This window comes from Antechinus flavipes, chromosome 3 (genome assembly GCF_016432865.1).
Source record: "Antechinus flavipes isolate AdamAnt ecotype Samford, QLD, Australia chromosome 3, AdamAnt_v2, whole genome shotgun sequence".
NCBI lineage: Eukaryota > Metazoa > Chordata > Mammalia > Dasyuromorphia > Dasyuridae > Antechinus > Antechinus flavipes.
The window spans coordinates 431,720,242-431,733,293 of record NC_067400.1 but is presented as its reverse complement, the minus strand read 5'-3'; the positions used below and the strand labels follow the sequence as shown (position 1 = coordinate 431,733,293).

Here is a 13,052-nt window from a genome sequence, read left to right as displayed (position 1 = left end):
CTCCAGATTACAGATGAGGATATGAGGTTTAGGAAAGTGGCTTAGAAAAAAACATTCAAATCCATTTCTTCTTTACCCCAAATCCAAAAAGTGGCCCAATTGTTTTATTTCCTCAAAATGTTAACACTATTATGAAAAATTAATATTTAACATCTTTTTAAAAAACTTCCATCTTGTTACTTTAGTACAAATTTTGCTTTCTCCCAACAACAGAGTAATTTTGATTCATAGGTAAATCTAACAAAGGGACCTTTTATTGTAAATAAAGAAAAATGCAGCAGTCCATAACAAAAAAGATTGGAAACTGCATGGAAAGAATCATAAAATATCAACCAATTTCCTTATATCAAAGACCTCTAAACTTCTAACCAAAGTAATAAAACTCTCTTAGCTAATAACTACCTGATAACTGGACACCATCATCATCTCCATTCTCTGAATTCAAAAGGGAATTCTCCAAGATTTGAGCTGTACTGATAATAACATCATTGGTAATGACAACTTCTGGGAATGATATTTTCAGTTGGGAATCACCACTTACTCCAATGACGCGATACCAATTCTTCAAGAATGGTTTAAACTCTTTGCGGTAGTGCTGTTCAACTAATGGCACCTAAGTATATACCCAAAGTAGGAAAAAAAAAAGTGTCAAAGTTAACCTTAACATCAATATATAAAAAAAAATCCAAGTTAACCTTAATATCAATCAATATCGGCAATTACTGAGATCCTAATTTGAAAATTCCCTGTTAGAAGGATTCATCTTTTACAAATGCAAACTGTTCTCCCTGAGAAGGCAAATAGGCATTTAACTAAAGGGGTCAAAAGATTCCTAAATGGGATAGAAAACACAGCCAACATAGAGCCTTCAGCAGACACACACTGTTGTCATGTTTGTTATATCCTATAACTGAAAGATTATTGTGGCCAAAAGGGGAAAAGAGTGATCATTTTAGTGGACAGGATATTTGATATCCAAGTCCAGATGATAACCACCGACTGGTCCAATTCAGGTGCCATCTTTTCCATGAATTTTTCTGTGACTCATTTCCTAGTTGATTTCTCCCTCAAACTAAAGAACTTTAAATGAAATTTTCCTTTGTGTTTATCTCACATTCTTTTGTATTATAATTGTGTTCCCTTCTTTCTTTTGTAAGATCCTCAAGAACAATGCTCATGTAATATCTACCAATAGAGCCTATAAAATAGTGTTTGGTGAAATGAATTTATTTGCATTGAGAGTTACAATGTAGGCAAGGGCAAATAAAGTATTCAGTAGATGGTTTGCTCTAATTTGAATAACAATGCTACCTCAACATATACTTTTGAATGAAGCAAAAGACAATTAAAATCATGAATAATGATGAAATGGTACAGTGGAGCAAAAAATTGAATGATGAGGAAACAGATTTTTGACAAAAATACTTGTCTGGAGTATATAGATAGAGAGGTAAAAAGCGTTAGTGAGCTTTTCTTTTGAGGGGGGCACAGAAAGGAAGAAACAAAAAAGAAAGAAGAGGTAGAAACTATAGAATCTGGCAAAAGATAGGATGTGTGCAATGAGATAATGAAGGGAAAGAGTAAAAACTGACTGAGATTTTATAAAAACATGGCTGGGCTTCATGATTGTACCAAATCCATAAATGAAGAAGGTTTGGGATGAACATCTTTGTATGATGTTGAGATTGATATAGGCACCAAATTTGGGGTTCAATCATGTGAAGAATTCACAATGGCCATTCTCTTTGGCAAAAGGTAAGTTTCTTTAGGAGAAGAGGTAATAGACAAAATGAAGAGATACAATAGACACCAGGAATGGTAAATATGAAAGAGTTGGGAGAGCATATAGTTATCAAGAAAGAGGTTTTTAACAATTAATGATGGAAAAGACAAGTTCCCTAGTAGAACTCACAATTAACCAGGAGAAAGAGAAACCCCCATGAGGTTGGAGCACGCCCTTAGCTGGCAGGCTAAATCCAGAGGAATTTAGCATCCTAAGAGTTGGTTAGTATAAGAAGAAAGATTCCATGAGCCATGGTGGGGGAGCAGAGGAGAAATACCTTGAAGTATGGTAGAGGGATCAGAGGAGAGACACCATGGGACATGAGGGGCAGGGAAGGGAAAGACACCAGGAGCCAGAATGCTGTGGGGGGCTATAATCCCAAGATGGATTTAGTAGAGAGTTATAACGGAAATTTAATAATTTGGATTTCTTGACTGGTCACAACAAGGTAGGGCTATACAATTAAACTAATCCCTATCAGTGCCTTTCCTGTTTGCTTCAGGGTGCAATTCCATCAATATTTCATCCTTTTTCTGACAACTACACCCAGTTTTTCCAGACTTCATCAGATGACAAAGATGGAAAGTTCAGTTGTATGTGTGCTGAGTCAGCAATACTGCAATAATAGCAATGTGCCATTGGAAATAGGGAGGGGTAGAGTTTGGGGATAGAGATGTAGATTTAAAGGTGATTGTATCTGAAAGTGGATGAGAGCATCAAAAGAGTTTGCAAAGAAAAGGAGAGAAGAGGGTCAAGGTTAAAACTTTATAGAAGGAAAAGCTAGGTTGCTCAGTGGATAGAGCACCAGCCCTGAAGTCAGGAGGATCTGAATTCAAATCCGGCCTCAGACACTTAATGCTTCCTACCTGTGTGACCCTGAGCAAGACAATTTACTCCAATTGCCTCAGCAAAAAAACCCCAAAAAACAAAAACACTTTATGGAAAATGTAGCTTAAGGAGATTAAAAGAGTCAGCAAAGGAGATGGATAAAGAAAAGGAAATGATGAGTACAGTAAATGATGAGTAAATAATATCTATCAAAGAAAAAACTGAAAAAAAGTACTATGTCATTATAAACATCATAAACACCAAGGAAGAGGAAAAGTAGATTCTTGCAACACCATTTTTTATATTTAGACAAAAGACAGATAGAATCCAATGAGGTTCACTTATGTTCTGTACTTGGTTTTATTCTGTTTTACACCTTACTCAGCTTAAGCCATGTTTACTAACTCTATGACTGATAAAAAACTAAAAAGAAGCTATGGCACAAAAATCAAGATTGTATTTCTAGATCTAGCACAGCCCCTGGCACATAGGACATAATTAATAAATGCTAGGTGCTTGACAATAGCAAGAATGGTAATTTTTGAAAATAACATGATAAATGTAAAGTCTTGCACATTAATTCACCCTCCTATCCATACCCACATGCAAAGTACTAAATAAGCATAGGATAAAGAAAACATAGCTTAGTAGTTATCAATAACAAGTTATGGGTTTTCTTGCGTATGTCCTGTGAATGTGATAGGGTTGTCAAAGAAAGCATAGTCTTAGATGAACAAAAAGTAACAAAAATCAAATTATTATCTCAATAGATACAGAAAAAGCTTTGGACCAAATTCAGCACAAATTCCTTTTAAAAACACTTAAAAGCATAGGTATAAATGGAATTTTTTCTTAAAATCATAAGAAGTATCTATCCAAAATCAGCAGTAAGCAGTATTTGTAATAGGAATAAGCCTTCCCTACAAGATTAGGAATGAACCAAAGATGTCTATTATTAATATTATTTAGTATTGTATTAGAAATGCTAGTAATAGCAATAAGAGAAGAAAAAGAAATTGAAGGAATCACAATAGGCAATAAGGTAAAAAAAAACTGTTTTTACAGATGATATGATGATATACTTGAAAAATCCTAGCGATTCAACTAAAAAAGCTTGCTGAAACAATAATTTTAAAAGAAAAGGGAAAAATGGGGGAGGGGGATTTTATAGATGTTTCTTGGATAAAGGGCTCATATCTCAAACAGAGAACTTTGTCAAATTTATGAGAAAATGAGTCATTTCCCAATTGATAAATGGTTAAAGGATAAGAACACTTTTTTTGATGAAGAAATCAAAGTTATTATATATATATATGTATGTATATAGTATCAAATCATTATTTATTTGATACATGCATATTTAAACAATTTTGAGATGTAATCTTAACAGCTATCAGTTTGGCTAAAGTGATAGAAAGGGGAAATGAGGAATGTTGGAAGAGATGTGGAAAAATTGGAACCCTAATACCCTGTTGGTGAAACCCTGAACTAATCCAAACATTTTGGAAAGCCATATGAAATTGTGCACAAAGAATTATAAAACTACTTATTAGGTCTATTTCCCGAGGTAATCAGAGAAAAAAGAAAAGAACTGGAAATTGAGGGGATCCTCATCAATTGGGGAGGGGCTGAAAATGCTTTCATATATAATTGTGATGGAAAGTTACTGTGCTGTAAAAATGATGAGCTGGTTGATTTTGGAAAAAACAGCTTGACTTGCACAGAATAATGAAGAGTAAAATGTGGAGTACCAAGAAAACATTGAATACAGTATTAGGAATGTTTTTTGAAGAATAGCTAAGTTATTCTGAGTAAGAGAAATACTTAAATCAACTACAAAGGACCTATGAAGGAAGATATTATTCATTTCCAGAGAAAAACTGATAAATATAAGTATTCACAATATGATTTTATATTTATGCTTATCTATGTTAAATAGTAGCCTTCTTGTGTGGAGTGGGAAGGGAGAGAAGAAGGTAACTCGGAACTTAAAATGTGACAAAAAAAATTAAATTTTAAAAAAGAAAATGATGCAGTCTAATTTAGATTGAATGTAGCTTTATTTTCAATGATGTCATGTTGACAGAGTCTGCAGCTTAGCACTACTAAAATATCTCAAAGTAGCAGTTTAAGTTCTAGTTATCTTTTAGCTTTTTTTTTTTTTTAGGTCACAAACTGCACTTTTTGCCCTTCTCATAAGTTATTAATCACAAAGGGAACCAAATGAGAGATTGTGGGCAGGGTAACACAAATGTGCCACTCTTATTGGGAGAAAAACAAAAGCAAAAACAAAAATTAAACCACATGTCTATATGATTCTTTATACAAAGAACTCTGTAAAAAGAAGATATGTACAAAATGCATTATGAGCTACATAATGGAAAAACATAAAAATTTGGATTTTAACTGCATTTTGGGGGACATATGTTTATTTCAGAATTGCAAAGTATTTCTCACGTTAAAATTTTAATTGCAATAGCAATTATTTAAAAGGTTATATAACATTTTTATGTAAGGAAAATGTTGATGCTATATTTCACAGATATCTTTTTAATAATCTCAAAAATGGATAGAAAAATTACAAAAATGCTTCATTTTACAATGGGAATGTAAATGAATTACATTGTACATTTGGGAAATAGAACAGTATTTTTAATGACCTCAAGTGGCTCCCTGACAGAAAGAACCATCTTTTTAACACCAATATTCTACCGAGAATACAATATGGTGGTATCATATGGTTGTGGATAACAGAACACCACAATTTCTAAAGAATTAATATTCTAAGGCACTGGAGATACACATACAGTTGGCATGAACAAGTTGACTTTAACATATTACCAATGAGGCATAGAAGAATAAAAAATATCCAAGGAATAATTGATCAAAAGAACAAGGTGAATCAGTTCCTTAGTGAGAACAAGGCATAACATATGGTTGACCTAAGTGCTGCCTTGGTAATTATGCAATCCTAAAAGACCTAGAGGAAGGAGTTCACAACACTGGAAAACTTCTTTAAGGAAAGCAAGACAGAAAGGCACGGATGAGAACTATACAGTCCCCCATACTGTGTTCACTTGTGAGATCATGGAGCCAACTGAAATACTGATGTCAATATAAGCATCTCCAGTTTACAGAATGGAAAAAAGTCCAATACTGAGAATCTTTGAATTGTTGAATCTAAGATTTGAGAGGGGCCTTAGAAATTACCTAATCCTGTGGTACCACACTCAAATAGAAACAGATTGCTGTGTACTGCATATATGATTTAGAAAACCACAAATTTACATTTTCTCTATGTTGTCATGCAATTTTATTTATTTTGTTAAACATCTCTCAATGACAATTTAATCTAATTTGGGCCATACTCAGGAGTTTTTTGCATGCTCTAGATTTGATATCTTTGACAGTCCAGTCCTTTGAGGGAGGCCATATGCAATAAATTCCAATTAACCTGATAGACATACACAAAAAATTGAAATAATAATGTTTTTCTTTAATATATTTTAATGGATATCCTTTTCTGCCTTCTGAATTATAAAATTATTCAATCATAGTAAACCAATTCAGTTAGTCAGCACACTCTATTACCAAATTATTGCTTATAAATAGGACTTTTTCTATAAACATTGTGCCCAAGGACACACAGTTAATCATTTGTCAAAAAAAAAAAAAATCTAATTCCAGATTTTTGTTTTCCCCATTGGGATCATCTGATAATATGTTATGATAACTTCAACTAGCACAAATTAACCTTAAGTAGTCTCAAAGAAAATACAATGTATATTCATAAGTCATAACTATTAAAATGTGAGATTTTGGCATTAAGAGAAATTTCTTAGAGACAAGTTAGCTGTTACTTATATAATTATATAACTATAGTTATAGCTGTTACAGAGATAAGAGGGGGGAATGAATGATAATATCCCTTTAATTAAACTATTCTTGTGTAATTTATTGTTACAACAATTGTTGTGAGGTTGAAATATGTTAGAATAACAAAACAAAAAAAGAAAAAAATAGTATTTAGATGAGACATATACCTTATTCACAAGGACCATAACTTTTCCAGGCTCTGATGCTTTTTTCTTCTTATCTAAATGGTCCTTGGCAATGTAAACAGCTACTCTTGTCTTTCCACTTCCTGTTGGGAGGCATATAATAATATTCTTCCCTTCTAAAGCTGGTTTGGCCACTTCCATTTGGTAAGATCTGAGGACCAGTTCTGGCTCAGGAGATGCTCTTTTCTTCTCATCATCTTGGTCTAAAGTTAAATTGGGGAAGGGCAGACAAGGTAGAGAAAAAGAGAAGGGTCAAATGAGGTATACCACTAAACACTGAATTAGATATGGGCCATGTTCCCCATATTCCTTTTCTATACAAATCCTTTCTTTCTCTACCACAGATGGAGTTTCTGATCTCAATTTCCATTTATAAGATGGGGTAAAAAAGGAGCTTTAGGTCAAAAAATTATTTCAGTACCAATCATTCCCTTTAGAAAGTTTTAAAGATCATCGTAGTTTAACAATTATTAATACTGAATCTATATATGTACTAATTCTCAAAGAAAATAATAGTCTCATTGAGATCAAGTTAATACTACTCCAAGTAAAATAAAAACTCACCCAAAGTTTTATGAAATCTCTGGAGAAAAATGAAATTTTGGGAAGTAATCAGTATTACATTACATATGCAATAAGCACTCTCTTTCTACTACCAATGATTCCAATAAAACCAAAGAGAATCCATTAGGCGCAAAAAAATAAATAAATAAATAAAGTTGCTGATGGTTCCATTTCAAAATGTATTTTAACTTATTTTGATAATACTATTTGAACGGTAGGAAAATTCACACCAAACAGTGCTTAGTAATAGTCATCTACTAACCCTGCAGGAAGTTTGCCTTCTGTATGAATGAATACAAACAGATGCATTACATTTAAACTAACATTGGATCATCTGTCTGATTCATTTAATTTCAGTATCATCAAATTCTCATTCTAGCCCACCAGACTTTAAAATGCTATATTTTGAGTTCTTTTTATGCTTATTTTACAGTTAGTTAACAATTATTAATAATTCATTTAAATTATTTACATTAGGATGAACCCTTATCCAAGAACACTATTACTTCTTCAAAAAAGACTCTTTATAGATCACTAAAATACTAACATTTCACTTATTTTAACTACATTCATCACTTTTTAAAAATACTTTTTGCATAAGAACTAGTACATTTGTAAGAGAAGATATATTTTAAGCAGTGTTTAACTTCAAGATCAGTGTATTTACTTTTGCTAATTTGCTGTTTGAGCTAGACAGTTTGTTAAAAGGTATCAACAAGATCAGTTCTCTTTTGTTTTATTTCAATCTGCATACATTTTTGCACAGATTAAAAAAATGCTGCTTCCATCAAAATAGTTACATGTATTTTAAAATTTATTTATAAAATTGTTCCTCCTGTTGTCTTCCACTCTTCCTACCCAACTCATGCTACCCTATCTGTGGATATTAAGATTCAAAGAAAGACACAGTGACTTTAAAAGTCTTTTTTCCCAGAAGGGAGCATAGATCATATTGATATAGAATATGAATGGGGAGAGTAGAACTTGGAGAGCATTAAGTTCAAACCCATATATTTTATAGATGAAATTTGATCTCTAATAAAGTTACGTTATGCTACTTGCCCAAGTTCAATTTCTAAGGTCCTTTTCTAATTTTAACATCATATGATCCTTTTTTATTATAAATTTTATAAGTCAGTCAAAGTGGATTTTTTTTATTGCTCAAGTAGTCAGGTCTAAGTGTTATATATGATTTTTATATAACTTTTCCATTTATTACAATTCCTTTGAAGATTATGAAACTTGATGGATAAGTGCAAGTAGAAGACACAGGGATAGAAAACCCCAATAAAAAGCCCTGCTTACCTAGAAATTGCAAACTGGTCAGCTTGATTCTTATATTTTATTTCCTTATATGTACAAGAAAGAATTTCTCTATATAATCAACAGTGGAAGAGTTTTCATCTCTCTGTGGTTAAAAGAAGAGAATTGAACTGATTTTCATTTAACCAAGCTATCAACTAATTTCCTTTAAAAAAAACCAGTTTGAATTTTGGGTAATTTTTTGTGGGTATTTTTAAAAAATTCATTTGATTCCCTTCAAGGAAGTGAAATCCATTAATGAAAATGGCATTTTAAATGGACAAAGATTTTGAAAATATCCTCCTACTATAACAAATATTGAATTTGAAAATATAAAAATTCTCCTTCTTTTTAGAATTCTATAGTTTGTAAATGGCCAAATTAAAATAAAATATTCTTTAAATAATAATATGCGACTGGAACCACACCATGTGGCAAATTTCAGCCTCAAGTTGATTTTGACAGCTGAGTTATTCTTGAAGAAAAAAGGTCTGTCACTGCATGTGTTAGAAATCCAAAAAGCATAAAACTCCACCTAAAATAAGTAATGATGGAAAAGTACACCATTCCAGCTGGACAAGCTGAAATGCATTATCTGCAAATCTATGGGGAATAATAGCTACACATTAAGCAAATATTTAATGCTAAAAATATTAACATTTTGTGAGAGGCATTTTAATCCAATAGGGATGAGTCAGAAAAAATTGTTTTATGTGACTATAAATCTTTGACTTACATTTTATAAAAGAGCAACTGTATACAGTTCTGAGATATAATACACATGGATATGAACAGGCCCTTACTATAAATCCCCCTCTGAAATCTCATCCTGAGGGTGAACTAGGGTTCTCAAAGGTTTCTCAAGAAGTCAAAAGTCTGGTAGCTCCTACCATGTTAGAAAGTCCCAGCAACAATTGAGTCTACTTTTCAAGGCCTATTCCAGCTTAAATATGAAAGGCCCATCACCAGTAGAGCTGACATTTGGTGATTCAATGTTCTGACCATGAACAACTTATGAAATAAAAATATAACTCAGTACTATGCGTTTAATCTTTTGTTTTTTGTAGTAATGATGACACACTGTCAACAAAGTGGGAAAGGATGCTTAAAATCACATTGTATTTATATTATCTAATCTTCTTCCTTCTATGCTGATATTTTAAATATGATATGCTTGAAGAATGCCGGAACTTTTGGGGAAGACCAAGAGACATGAGAATGCTCTCTCAGGGTATGACAGAATTTACTAAAAGAACTAAATTGCACTAATCTTTATAATATAGTTATGAAATAAACTAGAAAAAAAGTGGCAGTTAAATGAAAGTGCAGTTTGTACTTTCTCTTTGGATAGGCAAATAAAGGAATTAGAAAAATTGATTTTACTCTACACCTATATATATATATTTATTTATTTTCATAGATTGTTCAAGGGCAGTATTCTGTCGTCTATGCCATCTAAATTACTTGTTTATGCAAAGTATTTTTAAAAAAATTCACCAACATTGACTTCAGAAGATGAGGATATATCAAATTTATAAGAAAGAACTTAATAAGATGTTTTAAATAATTTCAATATATAATCTGATGCTCAGCAATTTTAATATAAAATGTAGGAATAATCAGATGATATAAAATATATTGGAAAATACAGATTAAAATAAAGAATTAAAGAAGTCTAATCCTTGTAGAAGCCTGAGTGACTGAATATCTTCTTCAAGACAGAATCAGTAGGCACTACATATAGCAAGCACCAATCAAATTGAAAAAAAAAAAGATTATATTTTAAGATACAAAAAATAATTGATATTGGAATCATACTGTATCAACTACGTGTATAATCAAACACTAAATTCTTTTGAAAAAAATCAAAATTAGTATAAAGATGAAACAAAATATAAAAATTTGGGAAAAAAGATGTAGTGTGTAATCAAAATAAATCAGTCCAGATCTATTCAAACTAACTGGGATATTGGAAAAAGGATATGGACATAGAGAATGATATTGTATCTAAATATAATATTTTAAACAATGAAATTGCAAATACCATAAGAATAAAAAAGACCTAAAATTATCTTTATCACCATTAAATATTTCATTTGTCAAGAAGATATGAATACCATAGAAAATATAGGTTAATAATACAAATTCATTCATATAATTTCATAAAGATGACAGATTATGAGCATCATTACTTAATAAAATGAAGAGAAACAGCAAAGGGTAAAATCAATTTGAAGAAAGTTTAGCAACAGATCCAACTAAGAAAAGTCATCTAAGGAAATTTAAGAATGAAAATGTAATAACAACAACCAACAGAAGAAAAATGGAAAAGATCTGTAAAGATTTTTATAACAAATCTTTTTTTAACCATCTAGAACAAGTGAGCCCACAAATCTAGTTTTTAACATCATAATCCCTGACATGCTTGAAGGGGACATGCATCCCCTCCATGCTGGAGGTAGAAATGATACAAATGGAAGAGATGATAGGAAAACCCCCCACAAATATAGGAAAAGCACTTAGATTAGACAAATATATATAGAAGAGATACCTTTGTGAGGCAATATAACTGTGATGATATTAAGAGATTACTTCCCAAGATATCTAAAAGAGGGGAAGATACTAAAAAACATAGAAAAAAATTTCAGATAATATTAATACAAAAAAGCAACTAAGAAAATAATTATTACTGTACTAAAAGTCTAGTTTTTATAACTGTTTTCTAATTGATACATAATTTTTCTCAAAATATCTCAAGGACTTCCTCAGTGTAGATATTATGGGGGCAGATACACATGCACACAATATTCCATTATATGCTGTATCTTTACAATTTGAAACTGAATAGATGATGCCTAAGATATAAGATTTCACTGTGCCATTTTTTGATAATTATAAAAGCATTTTATCCAATACAGAAAAACAGTCTTAAAATTTTTCTTCTAACAAGGTCCGTTTTCTGTTAACACATTAAAATTATTCAAGATTTCTTGAAAGGCAGAGATAAATTTATTTAATGACTGATTGTAAATATTAAGCTATAAAAAAAAAAGAGATTTATGCCTGCTCAATGTGTTTGTCCCTAAAGCTGCTTGCAGTCCAGTGTTCATGTTTAAAAGAGTTTCCTTCTGGACAATGAGGTCTCCCAAATTTTCTTGTTTTTAGATAACATTGCTTTTTGTATCAAGCCCTGGAACACTGTAAAGACCTATAATTATTGAAAGTTTAACCTTATCCATTACATAGAAAAAGTCAATGGGTGATGAATTCTATTGTTTAGATGATGACATGCAGTTTTGGATAAATAGTAAAGTAGATGAATAATAATTAAGTTCAGAATTAAATTAGAGGAGAAAGGGATAGTTTCTTAGTAAACTGCAAAGTTCCTTTTGTATCTCAAGCTTCTCCCCCAAATAAAGATCCGTTTTAAAAAAGCAATATTTTACCAGGTTGCTGTTTGGCTACAGGTCATGAAATTCTAGGGTCCCTTAAGAATTAATCAAGACTGTATATTACCCAGTAGTCAATGGAGAGGTATACGATATGTATAAGCAGGCTACAACATGTAACAAACAAGGAACTCTGAAAATGAACAATAGTCAAGTATTTCACCAAGGAAACATATGCTTGAAAAATAAAGTAGGCTGGGAATGTGACAAATTATTTCTAAAGTTCCTTCTCATTCTAAATCTATGATTCTGTTATCTAAATAAAGACTAAAGTATAATACCTATGAATGTATCTCTATTGAATTGGCTAAAAACTAAACCCCAATTTATATTTGAAATAAGGTGGGGGGAATATCAAATGTAAGAACTCGCAGCTTGTTCTTTCCCAATTCCCACAGTTAGATTGTAAACTTCTTTAGAGCAGCGACTGTTTTTGCCCGTTTTTGTATCCCCAATAGCACAGTGCCTAGCACATAGTAAGTATTTAACAAATGATTATTATCTGACTAATTTGCATTTACAGTTATATTTATGATTGGATTTAACAAGTCTTGTACATCAAAACAAAAAGATTGACAAACACTTCTTAATATCGCTTAAGTCATTTAAGAGACTATCCTGAATACTATAAATGCATAGTAAATATGTGTTGAATAAATAAAGGAAAGTCAAGAGTCCTCACTTAGATAAATAATGAACTTAAGAATTAAAAACCTAATGAAAATCACAATCCACAATATCCTTCACTGTGAAATCTAGTTGGAAATTAATTTGTTGTAAAATATGAATAGCATTTAGTAACAGGACTACTACCTAGTTAGAAAAGTTTACAGGGGCCCATGAAACTCTGAACTAGCTACATAACTCCTCCTAAAATAAATTTTTCTAATTATTGCTCTTTATCTTTATGCTTTTTAGCATAGATATTCTACCTCCCAACAATCTACTTCCTTTACCTTTGTGAATAATCTAACTGACCTAGATAATATCATACTCTAATGAGGGGGGGCCCAAAATTATAGTACAGCTTAAATAGCTTTAAATAGTTGAAATTTTTAAATATTT

At 31.5% G+C, this 13,052-nt stretch overlaps 1 protein-coding gene across 1 annotated transcript in view; it reads right to left on the bottom strand.

Annotated features, from left to right (window-relative positions):
* Window positions 1–13,052, bottom strand: part of IFIH1 (interferon induced with helicase C domain 1) — a 90,552-nt gene that overhangs the window by 27,713 nt on the left and 49,787 nt on the right. The window contains exons 5-6 of the mRNA XM_051986260.1: window positions 6,655–6,875; window positions 403–613 (exon numbers count right to left, since the gene is read on the bottom strand). Coding sequence (XP_051842220.1) covers window positions 403–613; window positions 6,655–6,875 — 432 coding nt within the window. The remainder of the gene's footprint in view (window positions 1–402; window positions 614–6,654; window positions 6,876–13,052) is intronic.